General features: G+C 46.7%; 1 protein-coding gene across 1 annotated transcript; it reads right to left on the reverse strand.

The window, feature by feature from the left end:
- Window positions 1-8,544: 8,544 nt before the first annotated feature.
- On the reverse strand, window positions 8,545-17,343 carry CISH (cytokine inducible SH2 containing protein). Its single transcript, XM_054280881.1, has 3 exons — window positions 16,691-17,343; window positions 11,940-12,163; window positions 8,545-11,463 (listed from the first exon to the last, which is right to left on the reverse strand). Exons 1-3 carry the CDS (start codon window positions 16,735-16,737, stop codon window positions 10,961-10,963), a joined length of 774 nt encoding a protein of 257 aa, XP_054136856.1. The 5' UTR covers window positions 16,738-17,343; the 3' UTR covers window positions 8,545-10,960.
- Between the last annotated feature and the right edge of the window lie 412 nt (window positions 17,344-17,755).

Here is a 17,755-nt window from a genome sequence, read left to right on the forward strand (position 1 = left end):
GGTTGAAAGGTTTTTGACAAGGTGCACAGGACTGCTTTGGTGTAAGATAGCAGTAGGAGCTGCCTGGTGCACACAGAATAACTGGTTTGAGTGAACACAGCTCCGGTTGCGCTGCTTTGGCTTTGATGTAGAAGAAATGACCCACTTTCCACAGCGACAGCTGGCCTTTGAGAACAGAAGTTAAATTGTTACTTGGTAACTGTGTAGGGTTTGAAGTGCCTTTAGCATCCCAGTTTATCCTCAGCTGCTGAACCTGTGGTTGCCTTTGTGTCTCAAGAGCAGGCTGGTCAGCACTGATAATTTTGTATCACTCAGGTATTTTCTGATGATGTGGAAGATCACCAGCATGGGGAGCAGAAATGAGGAATACCGTGAAAACTCCAGCCATTCAGGCACTTCTGTCAAGTACCACTGGGTCTTGGTGTCCTCAGCCTTTTTGTTCCTGCCTCCCCACTGGAGGTCATGGGGAGGACACACAAAGACCCAACATCTCTGCAAAACAGAAAGAGGAACCAAAGAGGAAACTTCCTCTGTTTGCTAATTTTCCTTATGTTCCTTGAACATGCACATAGTTCAAGTGGGAAAGGAGGAGAAAAAGAAGAAATGTTGCTAAGGTTCATAGATCTAAACAATGAAAAAATTAAACAATTCAGAGACTTTTCACTGCAGATTGTCAGTGTCTGACAATTTTGCTGCAGTGATAGTCATTGTTTTAACTATTTACAGGTTTTCTTCTGTCCTTGTACCACTCTTCTTTTACTTGTTGCTGTTGGAAGGTATCCCAGCCATGGTTCTTTCAGGATAAGGGTCAAGTTAAGGGGTATGTGTCCATGGGGCTGAGCTTCAGAACACATTTCATGCTGATTTTTAACATAGTCATCTTGGCATATGCACTGGTCCCAAGGTTTAAAACTGGGGCTGGGAGGTGAAACTGAAGAGGGTCTCTAGGAGCCATCTTTACTCACTGGCATTCTTCACATAGGTGGGCTTTTGGGGATGTCTTCCCCAGTAAGGAGTTGGGCTCTTTCTTTGGCAGTAATTCCAGCTGGCACAAATAGCTAATGACAGAGGGGCTAAAGGGCCTGGGTTTTTCCCTTTTCCTTTGGTTGGCAGCATAACATTATAAACCTCATTTGACTTACTTCCCTTTGCATCAAAAAGCAATCTCTACAAGGCAAAAGAGACGTGAAAAGTCTGTGTTCCCTGACAGAACTTGAACTGCTTCCTTTTGTAGGCTTTAATCACCAGCTGCCTCCAAACAAGCACTGCTGCACTGATTATATCAGTCTTAGGAAGGCTGAAGGGAAAGGGTAAAAAAAAAAAATAATTCCTTTACACTTTGGTTTCTGTGACATCATTGTTTGAAGTACCCATCTTGGAAAGCAAACACCTTGGAAGAGCCAAGCACTGGGGAATATTTATATCTCTGGAGCTGGGCAAGGTACACCCTGTGAGGAGTGTGACCTCACTGGCTGCATCACACGCTGTTTGTTGGGCTGTTCCCTGAGATCCAGGGTTACCTGGAACCACCAGGGCCTGCAACCTGTTCCCTTTGCATTAGGTCATCTGTTTTGTCAAGAACTGGGAATTTTGAGAGCTTTCTGCTTCTGTGCAGTAGGAATTGATGATGCTAGTTATAGGGATCCCTATAGGATATACAGTGTTTCCTGTAGGCCTTTTGGGTTTTAACTCACCTTTGTAATAGGCTGAAGAGCAGTGCTGCTGGTGGGAAATAGGAGGAGAGAAAAACCAGCTTCTTTGACAGTTTCCTATTTCATCTAACTCAAGCATAAGAAGAGAATGTTTCTTTTGACTCACAGGACAAGGATTGCCCTTGGTTTAAGAAGTTCTTTGACAGGAGTGTTGTTCTTCCATCAGCTAATTCCTCTAAAAAGAACTGAGACTAATGAGGTGATTATTGGAGTAATTATAGGCCAAAAGGCAAATATAAAATAAACTGCAAAATTAACATGCTAAATCCTGCTTGTTGCCTCCTGCAAACTGGGTAGAGAAGCATAAGCAGGGTAATATATTATTTTTTTTGTTTATTAGTCAGGTAGGTCAGGATTGATAGTATGTGATGGGGTTATCTGGTTGTGTTATAGAGTGGGCTTTTCTGAACACACCTCTCATCCAAGATGGGTGGAGTGTTTCCCCTTCCAGTAGCTGTGCTGAACCATCCCTTTGGAATGATGGTTTGTATAAGCACTGATACCAACGTGATGATCAATGCATATTTTCTGTTAATGCCAATGCACTTCTGTCTTAGGAAACAGCAGAAGCCAGCATGTGACATCTTCACTTACTGCCCCAGTCAGTGTCACACTGTCACTTGATACTGGCACAAGTTATTTTGTTTTCAGCTGTGTGCCTGACTTGTTCTGGCCTATGTAGTGAAGATCCTCTTTCAAGCTGTGTTCTCCAGCCAGGCAGGAGAGAGCTAAGGGATGCCAGAACTGCCTTCAGGTGCCTTCTTCACATGGCACTTCTGAACAGGAGGGGCCCATGGTGTATGCCATGCCTCCTCCCTGCCTGCCATGGGTTGGCAAGGCACAGGGAAATTCCTCCTTTACCCCAGAGCCAAGCTGGAAGGTTCTGCAGCCTGAGGTGCATGAGCATGTCAGATGGAAGCTGCTGTGGATGAAGAGAGATGACTGAAGGAGTTGTGGGGACTGTAGGAGTGGGAGCCCAGTCTGGTTTGTGGAGAGTGCAGCTATCCCCCACATAACACAATCCACACCTTCTGCACCAAAGTGTTTCCCTGCATGCTCCATGGCAAACTCTTCCTCCCAGCTGGTTTTCAGTATCCTGGGGCAGGGAGGGGGTTCCAACATCTGCACACTTGGCCTTGGAGCAGCTGTTTGTGGAGAGCCCTGAGCCAGCTGCCTGGGTCACACTAACCCTGCTCTGAAGGCTCTCATCAGCAGCACAAGGTTCTGTGTGCACAGGGGAGCCTTCCATCTCCTGTGTTCTTGGAAAGAAAAGAGTCTCCATGTCAGCCCACACCCAGACTGTTCTGCCTCTGCTCATCCATCCCAGCCTTGCAGTGCTGTTTTGTTTCATGCTGCCCAGTGCCTCTCAGCCAAGGTGATTTCCATGGCACAGGACTGGAGGGAACAGCACTAAAAGAGGTGAATTACAAAGAATCTTAAAAGAATGTAAGGAGTACTCCAAAACCAAGGGCTTAGAAGAGAGTGAGGTGTTTTCAAAAAGTTAGATTTTCCAAAATTTCCCTGGAAATAATAAATAATATTGGGTCATGCTTTAGGCTATTTCAGATTTATGTTTTAATTATAATAGCACCTTTTATTAGTGCTGAGCACTTTCAGACAAGTGCAGACATATAGCATATGCACTGGGCAACATATTTCTTCATCTTAATTCCAGGCTTGGAGGTAGTGTTTTGAACTCTGCCTCTGCGGTGTTTGGCAATGGCTGTGGTGACACTTGCATGATGGGAAGAGTCCTTGCCAAATTGGGTAACTTCTGACAAGTATAAACACAGCTCTGCCTTCTGTAAGCTAGACTCAAACCATGTTGCTGTTCTAGGGAGGAAACAGCCCTGACATGAAACACTCTGCAGTCTGTGATCAGCTATTAAATCTCTGCTCATTTGCACTGAGTGAGCCCACAAGAGCAGGCAGTGAGGGACAGCTGTCAGGGAAGGGAGTCCCAGGAGATGAGCAGTGGGTCTTGCTGTCTCTTTGTCCCAGATATAATCCAGATCTTTTGTTTTTAGGAGCTGTCATCACAGAAAGCTCTGTCCTAGCCAAGGTGAAACAAGTTTGCTGAGATCAATTCAGGCTTGGCTGCCTTTTCCCCAGGCTGATGTTTATGTCCCAAAGTAGCATTGCACATGTTCTGACTGGAATGTTTGTAGGTGAATGCAAGAAAGCCAGAACTTAATTGTAAACTGCACCCTGGGCTTTCCTTCTGCTTTTAAAAGAAAAACCTCCATGCTGGGTTTGTGCATGCTGGAGACTGTGTGTGAGGAAAGGGTTTTCCTGTGTTAAATCAGCAGCACTCCTGCTGCAGTGTAAAATTTCTCTTGAAGACAAATTCGTGTCAGAATTTCACCAGGGATAAAATTCTTGTCTGTAAAACTAGGAATATGAAGTGAAAATTCAGCCCTGAAGTAAATGAATTCCCATCCCACTCGTTGGGAAAGGAACCTGGATTTAGCCTGTTGTGTTTTACAGGTTTCCATGGCAGGGCTGTTTCAGCAAGGGCAGCATTTCTCCAAGAGCCACAGTTGGAAAAGTTGCAGTGTCTCTTCCAGAGCAAGGCAGTCACATGGTGGAGTTACTGCCCAGGCCAGAGTCCAAGGAACTCCAGTCCTGGCTGAGCTCTGCCACTGAGTTTTGATTGACCAGCTCTTCCTTTGTCCTTCCATCTGGCATATTTATATCAAGTTTTTGAGAAATACCAAGTCTCTGATGGTCTGTTTGGGCAATCTAATGCTGCAGTAACCAGTATTATTTCAAGCTTTTATTGTCACTGGAGTACCATGGGGAGACATTAAAACAAATGCCCTTCCTGGCTAAATAGAGTGTTCTCTTAAAATAGCTATTTTGACAAAAACTAACATTGTGTTTGGTTTTTGCAACTCAAATCTGAGCTGCTGCAAAGTGCATTTACACTGCATTTAGGAGGTAATGGCATTGAGGGAAAACCCTGCCAGGGAGGTCTGAAGAAGAGGAGCAATAGGAGGAAGGTAGCTCTTGTTCATGAAAGGAAACCCTTCTCTGCAAGTCAAGGTGGAGCAGTTCTGACTGAACCCTTCCCTTTGCTGGGCCAGGCTGCTTCCTCTGGGTCTGATCTTTCTTATATTTAAATTAATCAAATGAGGACTTTGCAACAGGGGGGATTGAGGGGCCAACAGCCTCTCTCCAGCCATGACCACTGCCACAGCTGGTTACGGGAAATTAAAGGACTAAGCCAGCAGTGGTTTGCAGCAAAACTTCCTTTTGTGTTGTCTCATCTGTAGTGAATATAAGCTGGAGCTCTGAAACTTTGTTGTTTTCCCTCCCCTTTCCAAATCCAAAAAAATACTCTGAATTATTATGTTAGGGTCATTATGATGTAAAGTCCAAATTGTAGTTTAATTTCCATAATTTTCTTTTGAAATTTAGTGCGCAGGCTAACAGTGAAGTCCTTAAAATTACTTTTCTTCTTTCTGGTCAACATGTTGCCTACCAATAGCCTTTTTTTCCTGAACAATATGTTATTTTCAAGTAGAAAAAATTACTAGTTCTTGCTAAAGTTTGGAAGAATATGTTTATGTGGACTCCTTAGTCCACATAATTGGACACTTAAAGACTCTAATTTTATTGCTGGGGCCACTTTGTCATTTTTCCCTGAGGATGTTTTTTGGTGGACAGTAGAGGTGATGACAGATGTCTGATGGATGCTGCAGGGTCGTGCCTGCTCCCAAGGGCCACTTGCTGCACTTGTTTGTGCAGGGAGCAGCAGGAGGCCAGGATGGGCTGTGTTTGTGTGCAGGGAGCAGCAGGAGCCCAGGATGGGCTGTGTTTGTCTGCAAGGAGCAGCAGGAGCCCAGGATGGGCTGTGTTTCTCAGGGATCAGCAGCAGGAGCCCAGGATGGGCTGTGTTTCTCAGGGAGCAGCAGCGGGAGCCCATGATAGGCTGTGTTTGTGTGCAAGGAGCAGCAGGAGCCCAGGATGGGCTGTGTTTCTCAGGGAGCAGCAGCAGGAGATCACCACCAGGTTCATTCCAGGCAGCATTAGCCTGCAGATAGAGCTGTGCCTCCACGTGTTTGTGCTGCCTGGGCTCTGGCAGGCAGCATTGTAGAAAGCCCACAGAGGCAGGCCTGGGTGTGGGCAGGGAGCAGACATGTCTCAGTCTGAACTTGTTATCAGCACTGAGAGCAGCCAGGGCCTCCCCGCTGCCCTGTGTTGGGCAATGCTGGCAGCGCTGCCTTCCACTGACTCCCTCTTCCCAATTCAAAGCTTGCTTGCTGTGAACAGGCAGGGGAGGAAGGTTTCTGCCCAAGGACAGGGCAGACCTCTAAGTAATACCTTATTTTCGTCTCTGACTTGCCTTTTTAGTAAGGAGCTGCCCAGACTGATGGGTTTTTCTCCTGTTTCCCCTGTCAATGATGGGTGGGGGTCACAGCATGATGTGAATGTTGTCACAATGCTGTTCAGAACTGAGGGAGCTGGAGGATGTTACTTGGCATCCAAAGTTGTTCTGGCACATCTTCACTGGATATTGCTTTAGCCTCTGCTCCAGACCATTGGACTGCTGATGCTTTCTGGGCTGGGGAAGAGGATACTGTAATTCCATCAGGATTGCAAGGGTCTCAGCAAGATAGGAGAGGGCTGTGATATTGGCTTCTGACAGATTTGAACACAAGAACATGTTTGGCAGAACAGCTACACAAACAGTGTCCAGTTAATTTTGGTTTCAATTCCCTTAATTTCATAGATTGCAGGTAAGACTGGCAATGGAATTTGGACTAGAAATGACATGTAATAGGTCAGTAACTAGAAACACCTGACCATGTTTGTCCTAAGAGAAGTAAACACACTCTGCTGATTCACTTGGTTTGATGCTGGCTCCCCTGGCTTGGACTGGGGGATGTTGGCCACCTGAGAGGATGTGGGGAAAGGACTAAGATTTCAGTAAGTAAGAAAAGATAGGGATATGTGCATGTGAACTGGTTATTTCACCCTTGCATGTGTTGCTTTTTCAGAAGGCTGATGATTTAAGACAGAAAATGATACCATATGTGCCTGACAAACTGCAGGGGAGTTCTGCTGTGGCAGTGGGCCATGGCAGTGTGGTTTCAATCATGGACTGGGATTTCGATTCCCAATCCTATCACTCTGCTTTTCAGACTCTGTGAGGGCTCCACACCCATGTTTCTATCTGCAGACAGAAACTGTAAACCAAGACAAAATCCAAATTGTTGTGCATTGGCTCAACAAACCAGCCAGGTGTCACTGGGAGAGGAGCTGCAGCTGTACTGCAGTGCTGGTAAAGGCCAGTGTGCATTGCCACGAATGCTCCTGGTTCCAGAGATGTGGAACTCAACTGTAAAAATCAGCTCAGTGTGCACAGAGGTTTGGCACAGGAGTTTTCAGAACATGAACCTGGTTTCTTTAAGGAAATGTGCTTTAAGGAAGATGTAGGAGTGAGAGTTGTTAAGGTAACAGCTGATGAGGTAAAAGCGTGTGTGACTGCAGCTCTGAACCAGCCTGGCTCATGCCAATCACCTCCCCCTTCAGCCTGTGCAAAGGAAACAGCAAGGTTTCCTATGTGCACTCAGAGGAAGAGTTTAGCCCAGATAAGAAGTTAGGAAATCACTCAATAATGTGTCAGAAATGTTACAGTTTTCTTTCCAGGTTTTTCCAGGGTTTGCAAAGTCTCTTTTTAAAGATGGATGCAGATTCTCCTTCTTTTGTTTTCATTTTTTCCTTCTTTTGTTTTCATGTTTCCACTTATTTTGTTTTGCTTCTACCCTGTGTAGTTCTCTTTCCATATTTCCTGTTAAGCCACGTGTGATGTGATTGTTTTTGTTTAACAATTTGATCTGGAACAAATTATGGCATTGCCAACATTTCCTGTTTGGTGTGCAATAGAAATCTATCCGTGCCCTCACATTGATGAGATTGTGGAAATATTTGTTGGGGAATGCCAGCTCCATGGCTGGCATAGGAAGCACAGCACATGCTTCAGGAATACTTTAAAGCAGTATTTTGTACTTTGAAGCCAGTGGATTCACAGAGGGAAAAGGATGGGAGAGGAAATAGTTCAGGTTGTTGGTTTTGAGGTTTTTTTTCTGGGTGTGGTTTCCATTTTGCAGTGGTTGGGAGCACATTATGTTTTGGGCAGGATGGGGGACATCTCTTGGGCATCTCTCCTGGAAGAGGAGCATGGAGACACCACAGTGGGGTCACCTCCCAGTAGTGGCATTGCCTCAGTGTGTTCCCTGTGTTTCAGAAGCTGGACAGATGGGGTGTCCTCTGGCTCCCTCTGACATTATAGGGGAAACCAGTCCCTGTGGTTTCCCCACTTGCTGTCTGGTGTCTCAGGTGATGTGAAAGGGCCAGACCACAGGTACAGGGACACTGCAGCCCAATGGCCCTGGAAAAGGGGACAATGGATCTGCCCTGGATCTCCCACCCAAAGCATCATCTGCCCGTTTATGTTCTGCCTTCTTTCCCCTGAGTTGTATTGGTTTTCTAAGGCACACAGAAACAATACAAGAATCATTCCTGTGTTCTTCCACATCATTAAAATATGTGCCTTCAGTCCTTATTAACGTGGGATTTGGGATCTGCTGCTGCTCATCTGTGTGAGCAGACCCACACTGAGGATTTTGGTGTTTATTCTCCCAGTATCTGAAGAGCCTTCTTTATGTTGAAACCCTTTTTGTCTTGTTTAGAAAAAAATATCAAGAGTTTGCCCTGTGTTCTTGGAGAGGATGTGTCTAAACAGAAAATTAATTAATCCATTTGGATTTCACCAAAGACTTTGAGTGGCTTTAAAGTATATTTAAAATGTTTATTTAAAATCCAGAGTCAAATAATTTTTAACAAACTGTCTCAAGATAGAAGAAACTGACTTTTTGGAGTAACTGTATTGTTTATTTGTTGTATTGCAGTAGCACCTAGAGATCCCTACTGTGCTAAATGCAGAACAAACACAGAACTGATCCCTGCCCGTGGGAGCTCACAGCCTTCAGTGTGGGGTCAGCAGGAGCTCCTGGGCTCTCTTGGGGCAGTGAGTCAAACCCACAGCTTGGCCTCCTCACCACCCCCAACAGAGAACAGATCAAGTAGGAGGCAAGTTTCAGAGAGCTGGAGAACCTGCCTTCTCCTGCTGTACACTTCTCCAAGTGATTTTTCCCAAGCTGTAGTTAGCAAGCCTGTGGCTGAGCTGTGTGGGCTCCCTGAGATCACTGCTGCTCCTCAGAGAGCCGTGGTTTCCTTGTTCCCAGTGTCCTCAGGCAGACAGAGGTGTTTGGATAAAAGGAAGCCTTTTCAGTGGTTTATCATTTATATTATTTTTTTTAAGTTTTGCTTTTTTTGCCTTCTAAATTTTCATTGTCATTCAGTACCTTTCCATGGTTGCTGCCATAGAGGGGAAGGGGGAAGGAGATACCAAAAAGCAAACCTGACATCACACATGCACACTGTCAATCATCAAAGTATCAAAAACAAGGCTTGCAACAGCACAAACTTGTATAAATGTGGAAAGGAAAAAAAAGGACACTGACTAAGCACATCAGGCCATCTTGTCCCTTTTGGCAGCTTTAAGATAGGGTGGAAGAAACTCACCCATTTTTTGAGCTTGTCTCCTGGGTCACCATCCCATCTTTTTCCATCTTCTCTTCTAACACTCAGCTATAGCTGGGGGTTTGTGCATTCTCATTTACAGCCTTAGAGTCCCAGGGAGGGATGAACAAGGAATCCTTCATGTTCATTCATGCTAGAACAAGTCAGGGGGTCTTAGGGGCAAAATAAGCCACATGGTCATTTCTGTCTTTTCCCTCCTCTACTCTCACTTGATGGCAAGGTGTGAAGATGATGAGATTCAGCAAATGAACAGGGAGGGGCAACTTGTGTGTGCTGGTTTGGGGCAGATCCCATCTGCTGTCTGTCCCTCCTGTGTGTAAAAGAGCAGGGGAAGAGCCACTGTGTCTCATCTCAGGGGGTGAAAGGGTTGGGGTCTGAGAAGGAAACCCAGAGCCAAAAGCCAAATTGTGGATAACAAACATGCAAGTCAGAGCAGGGGGGAGGAGAGGTCTGGACCTTGGCAAACAGAAAGGTTGGATTGTGGTTTCCAGTGTGTACTCCAGCCTGGAGCTGGCAGAAGCCTGTGGCCAGTGACTAATGCTGGCAGGAGCAGAGCATGCAGCAGTGTGGCATCGTGGGAGCAGGGACAGCTCTGTGGGCTGAGGTGCCTCTAAGTGTTACCCCAGAAATAAATAAATAAATATCCTGAAGCTGTGCGTGTCACTGGTGCAGCCCAGCAGAGCTGTCTCTGAGCCCCTGCTCTTGCCCTGTGTCTCAGGCAGGGTCAGGGAACAGCACTTTAAAAACACAAGCCAAACACAGGGTGCTCTGAAATTAAATCCTTCTGTCTGCATATGAGAAAATTTGGTGTCTAATTACTTGTTTTGAAATGTTTTGTCACAACCTTCCTTTGGAAATGGAGAAGATGGAAAAAAATGGGATGAGTGCTCCCTGGCCCAACCTCACTATCCAGATCTCTGTGGAAGAAGAGCTTCCTCAAAGAAGTCTCCTGTCCACGTGTGATGCAGCACACATCTCTGGGAGTTCCCACTGTGCTCTGAGGTTGTGATACCCTATGTAGCTAAGAAAGAAAAAACAAATAGTCTTTACCTCTGTAGAGGTGGGTCTGGATACAGTCATCTGAGTCTCACATACCCCAGAAGCCTAGGAGAGCTTGGATGTGGACTCCTGTAACCTGTCACAGGGACAGGCTCAAACAGAAGCTGTTTGGATGTGAATCCAAATCCAAATTCCCAAAGAGTTTCAGCTGCCAGTTGGCTGGGAGCCTTTATGCTATCTCTAATTCCACAAAAGAAACAAAAAAATAATAAAGTAAAAGGTGCTTTAAAAATACCATGAGGAGAGAAACTGCCATGGAAATAAATAGCAAAAATAACAACGTTAACATGTCCGGTGTCACAGCAACTCTGACATTCAAGTAGTGTGGCCGTGCCCACAGAGCTTCTCCCAGCACTGCCGGCACGGCCCGAGGGTCAGAGCTGAGCTGGTGCCCCGTGCTCGCTGAAACAACCACTCCTCCCTGGGGCTGGAATGGATGTGAAGAGAAGGGGAGGGGAAAGATGGATGCAGTCTCTGCTGATAATCAGGTCTTCGCTGTGCCCGCCTTTAGTGGGATGGAGCCACGAAGTCGTGGTGGTTGTGTCTGTCGTTCCTGCCTGAGACAGAAGGGCCGTGCTTCAGAGCTGGAAGGGATATTGCTTCAGGTATTCTGCCATCCTGCGGGGCAGGGGCAGCCGCTCCACGTTGGCCGTGCACTTGTTGATGCGCAGCCGGCACAGGTGCTGCAGGCTGGCCATGCTGTCCTTGCGGCCCAGCGGCCGCAGCAGCTTCAGGTGCACGGCGGCCGCTGCCAGCTCTTTCTGCAGGGGAGGTAGAGGAGACGGAGGCGGGTAGGGAGCCTCGCTCTTGCTTTCTGTTGTGCAGGACAGGACGTAGTGCTGGATGAGGCTGACCACGTCAGGGAAGGCCAGGATGCGAGGTTTGCTCAGGTAGTTGGAGTCCAGGCGGAATTTGCCGTCGGTGTACTCGATGCGCACGTTGGTGGGCCCGCGGTTGGTCTTGACGGACAGCGTGAACAGGTAGCTGGGGTGGGTGCTGTCCCTCACCAGGAAGGTGCCCTCAGGCATCTTCTGCAGGTGCTGCTTGGCCTCGCTGGCGGTGATGGAACCCCAGTACCAACCTGGAAAAACATCCGAGAAAGAATTTGTTAGGGAAAGAATATATTCTAGGACTGGTAGTATATTTAGGGAAGCCTTGAAGACAACCACGTTAAGGGCCTGGGAAGCAGAGCCAGAGTTGGCAAGACCTTCACAAATTAAGACCAAGTCCTAAAGGTTTCCTGCCTATCCTTGCCATTGCTGTGCTGGGGCTTGGGATGAGGCTGGCGGCTGCTGCAGCAGCTGCAGTTTACAGAGAAAAAGCAATCTGCTTTTTGCAATTCCTTCTCCCAATTTAGTTACAAAGGATAAAACAATAAATTAGTTCATGATGTATAGAGACTGCAGATACGCTTGCTGTGTGCACAAGAGCCAGCCTTGGCTGTGACAGAACCAGGTTCCTGTCTGAAGTAGGATGAGGAGATTGTTCCTGGTGCTCAGATCATGGAGTTGGGTCCCTACACTCTTCTGATCCTGTGACTTTGCAATTGAGTCTTACCAGATTCTCGCAGGTAGGAGAAGGTTTTTGCAATGCAGAGAAGGTCTTCTTCAGGGTCCCGTGTCTGAGGTGGGTTGCTGTCTGGAACTGGAGCTGCCAGGGCAGGCGCAGACTCCTCCTGGAAGGCCATAACTGGGAGAGGCTGCATGATGGGCTCTGACAATTCCTCAATGCCCCTGAGTGACACTCTCCTGATCTTTTCCTCCGCCAGCAAAGGATGAGGTCTGAAATGAAAGGCACACTGTGCTATTTCTCCTTGCCTTGAGATCAGTTGCAGGGTCTGTTGAGTGCATGCTACATTATACAACGTGTTATGTTTTACAAACAGATCTTCACCATTGTTTCTGAGAGAGGCAAGGGAGGAGGAAGGAACACAGCTTTTAAAGATGAGCCCTTAGAAACAGGAACAGTGAGTTTGCCTCTTTGGTCTTATGGAAGGTGGTCAGTCTTGCAATTTACAATGATTTTGAATCTGAAATTTTTAGATGTTGCCTTTTAATATGTAGTTTCAGGGGCAGTAAGGTTTACGACAGCATTATGGCTTCAGTTACATGATTACAGTGTTGGAGCATTTCTGTTTCTGCCAGGGGGATTGTCATTTACTGCAATATAATTAGAAGCAGAATTGGGAATAGCTTAGGTTGTGTCCTACCCACCTGCTGCTCAAGGATGACCTGATCCTGAATGAATCTGTCAGAACTCAGAGTGAGCTGATCACATAGAGAACAGTGAGAATTCTTATTTTAGCCAAGCCTGTGCACTACACCCACCCCAGTGTTCAGCAGCTTGATGAGGAGTCAGTGTGGCTGTAATCCTTGCAGGACTGCAGGAGGAGGCTCTGCCATGGCCAGGCTGCTAGAACACGTATTCCCCATGGCCTAAGTGGTGAAGCTATTCAGCATCTAAATGCATTTTCACAGAGCTGGAGCTCTCATGGGTCATGGGTGCTCCTCCTCAGCAGCACAGGGATTCCTAAAGGAAAGCAGAGCTCTACGGAGGATGGATGTCAGAGGCCAGGAAAGTCTTCATTCCCAGGCAAGCTCCTGAGCAAAAATTAGCTTCTGTCCCAGTGTGTGTAAGCTCTTTGCCTGTGTGTCCCCTGTCCTGCTGCATGCCCTGTGTTACATCCCCCCACCATCCCCAACATACTTGTCTTTCAGACACTTTAAAGAGAAGATGCCTGAGAGAAATACACTCAGTCCTCAGTGTGACACTGCCACAGCACCACTGGAGCTGACAGTGATGGCATAGGGTAGAGCCACCTCCCCACATCGTTGAAGAGAAGCAGAAGGAGACTCTGAAGTCCCAAGTGCTTCCCTTCAGATCATCCTCCTTCCCTGTGCTCTGTGTGAACAGGGACACTTCAGGTACATAAATAAATGTGCTATAAACTGATCTGCACCTGATCATAGCTACACTCCACCACCTCAAACTGCTGAGACTCAAGTATGGGACAGAGAATGGGAAGAAAGTAGATTAGGGAGGAGCTGAAAGCACTTTCACACCTTGTAAGTGAGAGACATGATCAGTTCCACATCTCTGCGTTTCTAAACAAACCATGGAGGTTTGGAGTAAGGTAAATTTAAATCTACAGAGAGATACTCTGGCCCTTGCAATACATAACAAACCCCTTGCTATTCTGTTGGTATTTAAGAAGGAACATTCTTTTTTTTTCCATGTGTGAAATGACATTTCACAAGAAGGATACCTGCTTGGCTTTCATGGTATCTATGTTTCTTAATTTCTATTAATGGGTAAGAAGCCAGGCTGAATAAAAGTGATTGCTGGTCCTTGTCTTCACCAGGGACCCTTGGTCGCAAGACCTGCATTTTCAGGGGCTTTTGTACATCTGGATATATTTTTATACCTGGAGATCATTTTTGGAAAAGCTCTGAGTTCTCTTTTAAATCCTCCTGGAGATACATTTATAGGTGTTGAGGGCTCCATTTTTCAACATATTTGGATGTCTCCCTCTTAATGTCATAGTCTTTACAAATGCCTAGCTACCTGTCTCTTTGGGGAGAGTCCCAATTCTGCATTACCTCCCTTTTTGCACAAGGAGGACCATAAACTAGATCAGCTGCTTGGAGCATGGTGCAAATAACACCAAGGTCGTGGACTTGATCCCCATATGGGTCATTCAGAGTTGGACTCGATCATCCTTGTGAGTCCCTTTCAACTCAGAATGTTCTGTGACACTGATCCTTGCCTGTGCTGATCCTAACTACAAATTGTGCTGTGCGGGGAAGGTGTCCTGGGCCTGCTGGCACAGCAGTGTCTCTCACACCAACTGCTCCCTAAGCTGAAAATGACTGTGACTGATACTAAGGACAATCAGTCCTGCACCATTCACTCGCCAGAATTCGAATACTGCAGTCCAAGTGCCAGATCTCTTTGAACTTATTATCTCCTGGAAAATTTTTCTGGCCTACCCTTCCAGGAAGGTTTGGAACAAAAAAGAACTTTTTATAGCATGGAACTTTTTTTCTTTTTATATATCAGCTTCAGAGAGGAAATCAGGAATTGGTTGAGAGGCGGGGAAGAAAGGGAGAGACAGCGAAGCTACACAGGGAAATGTCTGCCATGGATCAGGAGGAAAGTTGTTTCTTTCAAGGGCTGTACCAGTTCACAGTTTGGTTCTCCAAAAGCCACATCAACTGTGTGAATTTGTCAGTCGATTTCTTTTACAAAGCCCATGTGCTGCAGAAGAGTTTTCCCACTGTACTCATGCTCTGCTGCCTTACACTCCGTGCCACCGGAGGCTGGAGGAGCCTGGACCCCGACAGGCACTGTGGGGATCCTTCCACCGCAGCCAGAGAAAGGCTGGCCTCACACATTTCCTATTTTCCTTCTATACCCTGGCCTTACTCCCCTACAAAACCTCCCAGTGTGGCTGTAGGCTCAAAGGAACATGCTGGAAGAGAGGAGAAGGATTAGAAATTTCAACAGACTGTGAGGTGCTGGTGTCCTCAACAACTTTGTACATAGGCTGAAGAAAGGAAAGCTGCTGCTGGGAGCAAACAGAGCAACTCCAAGCACAGGAATGGGAGAGCAGAGGATCAGCAAGTAACAGCTTTTAACACAAGAACATTTGCAAGAGGGTTAAGAAGAGTTTGCTGGGATAAGGGCAGGTTGAAAAAGGTTTGCTGACATGAAAAAGTCAGCCCTTTGGTGGGGCAAAGAAAGGATTTGCAAATACTGCTCGTAAGAGAGAAAGCAGAGGAAAGACGTGGAGAATCAGGACTGAATAGAGCAAAGTGTTCATACAACAGCTGTGAGGAGGAAGCAAACAGCCATATGAAATTTGGCATGTCTAGCTCAGAGTCTGGGTGCACTCTCCAGAGAAATAGCAAATGAACTTCCCTGTGCTTTGGCAGTCAGTGTTTCAGAAAGCCTTGGAAGGGCAAGAAAACGCAGGAGAATCAGATATGTCTGATACCATTTAATGTTGGCTTTGTAGTTACTGTGCTGATAAGCTAAACTTCATAACACCGTATAAACAGTACAAGAAAAAATGTGGAGCTGCTCTCCCTTCCATCAGCTGCACCCCAACACTCCATTGGGAGCTTGGTCTGAATAGGATGGAGAGTATGGAGTCCAGGCTATACGAAATCCTAGAGGATAATGAAAATGGAGCAATAAATGGTCTTCAAAATAGATATTAAAATGAAAACATCTACACATCTGGCTCCATAAGTTCTTGGCGAGTAAGGGAAGCAGTAGCTCTGCTGACCCTGGAGAAAAGCTTCAGATAAGGGTTTCCCAAAGGCCAAGCTGGAAACTGAATTCCCTTTCCCACAGCTATAGGAACTGCAGCTGCAGACTGAAAATAAGAGTGAAAACAAACTGCTCACATAGTAGGAAAGTAGTGGTAAACACAAGCTCTGCTTGTCTGTGGGACAGATTTGGCAGGGGAAATGGCAGGAAAATCCCCATGCTTCGGTCATCGCAGGCAGACAAGGAAGATTTTACTCTGAGGAAGATCCACCATACACTGGAGTGATAGGAAAATCTGACATGATGACTCAGACTGAAACAAATGCTCACAATTTCCAAGTATGCAGCATGTATAAAAATACCAGGTGATTCCTGCACACCAGGTATTCCTCAGCTGATAAACGAAACTGGTCAAAGGGACACTGAAGTGGACACATCAGTACTGATACTAGAGAAGGCATCTGGATGTCACCTGTTCTCCTGAAGGCAGATGTGGAACTATCTGTGTGCCCCCTGTGGCTCTCACTCTACAGAAAGCTGGGTTTAGGTACATACACTTAAACATACACAAAACTGACATTAATTTACCATAAATACCTCCTTAGAAATAGACCAATGCACCTAAACTGCAGGGAAGTTTTTCCCTGTAAGCAGTTTGATTCCAAAAGGGCTTTAGAGAGCACCTATGGTGTTGGGTTGGTGTCCGCGCTGCTGCTGCGTCCACCGCGCTGAACAACACACCCCAAGTAATTCTTACTCTCCCAAAGACTTTGAATACCCTGTATGCAGTTTTTTCAGCAGTAGAAAGCACGGAAATCAGGAATACCTTATGGTTCCATGATTTTGGCCTTGGAATCTAAAACACGGGCACACAGTACAGACACATGAACTCAGCACTCGGCCGGCCAAAGTCATTCCCATTCCATTACAGTCACACATGGCAACACACGGGAGCTTAAAAACTGTCACAGAGAACCTTCCTAATTGCAATTATCAAAGCACAGCTTTTCACAGAAGGCTGCAAAGTATCTTACCCCTGAACGCAGAGGATCATGTCACTCCCGGACCAAGGGAAAAGCATTAAGTCTTCAAGAAGGTGAGAAATTATTTCTTCTCTTCTTGCCTTCTTTGCTTCCCCAAAGCAGCGAGTTCAGCCTCTAGTTGTGGTTCACGGTGAGAGAAGGCTGGCGAGTGTCAGCAAAGCCCTTGTGCAGGTTGTTTCAGACACAGCAGAAGACGAGCTGTCCGACAGACTTCAGCAACTTTGGCCAAGAAAATGCGTGCGCTCTCAGTGCTTTAGAAAAAATAATGTATTCTTGTTCTGCTTTTCAGAAAACAGCAGCAAAAAAAAGTTTAAAAAATAACCAGAGAAAAAGGAAATTACATATATTTAAAGAGGAACTGATCTTCCTTCAGAACACTCTGAAATAATAATAAATAGGTACCAATAAATAAGATCTCCCCGAGTGCTGCGGGAAGAGCCGGAGCAGCGACCTGTCTCAGCGCTGGCTCCGGAGAAATGAAGCTCCGTGGAAGGAGGGGGGGGGAGGAAAAAAAAAAAAAAAGGCAAACCTCCTTAGTAATCTTTTGTGTGTCCCTTTTAATCTGTTCCAGGAAGTGAGGAATTCCTGGAATCGTATTGTGTTCGCATCACTCTTCCTATATCAGCCACGAGGGGAGGAGGAAAAAAAAAAAAAGCGAAGGTATAAATAGCTGTGTCCAGCAGCCGCGTCCATGCTGCCATGGCCGGGGGAGGGAGGGAGGGGAGGGAGCCCTCCCGGCGGTGGGGTGGGCAGGCAGGGCTGGGGGAGGGAGAGGAGGGGAGGGAGGGGAGCCGTGCGGAGCCGCCGCCGCGCGTGTTCGCGGAAACGCCTTTGATCCATTTCCAAGAACTTTCCAGGAACGCGGGGCCGGCGCTGCCAATGGGCGCCGCCGCCGCATGCGCGGGGCCCGCCCGGGGCGGGGCGGGCAGCGCCCACCGCCTCCTGCCCGGCCTTAGAGCTCGGCTCCCTTTGATTTTCCCGCAGCTGTGTGTCGTTTTCCTTCCACTTGTTTTTAAGCATTTGGTGTTGTGCGGTGTTTCATGCCTCCTCTCCCCG

Source organism: Melozone crissalis, unplaced genomic scaffold, assembly GCF_028551555.1.
Source record: "Melozone crissalis strain CALT ecotype California unplaced genomic scaffold, PUWL_Pcris_2 ptg000029l_1, whole genome shotgun sequence".
In the NCBI taxonomy this organism is placed as follows: Eukaryota; Metazoa; Chordata; class Aves; order Passeriformes; family Passerellidae; genus Melozone; species Melozone crissalis.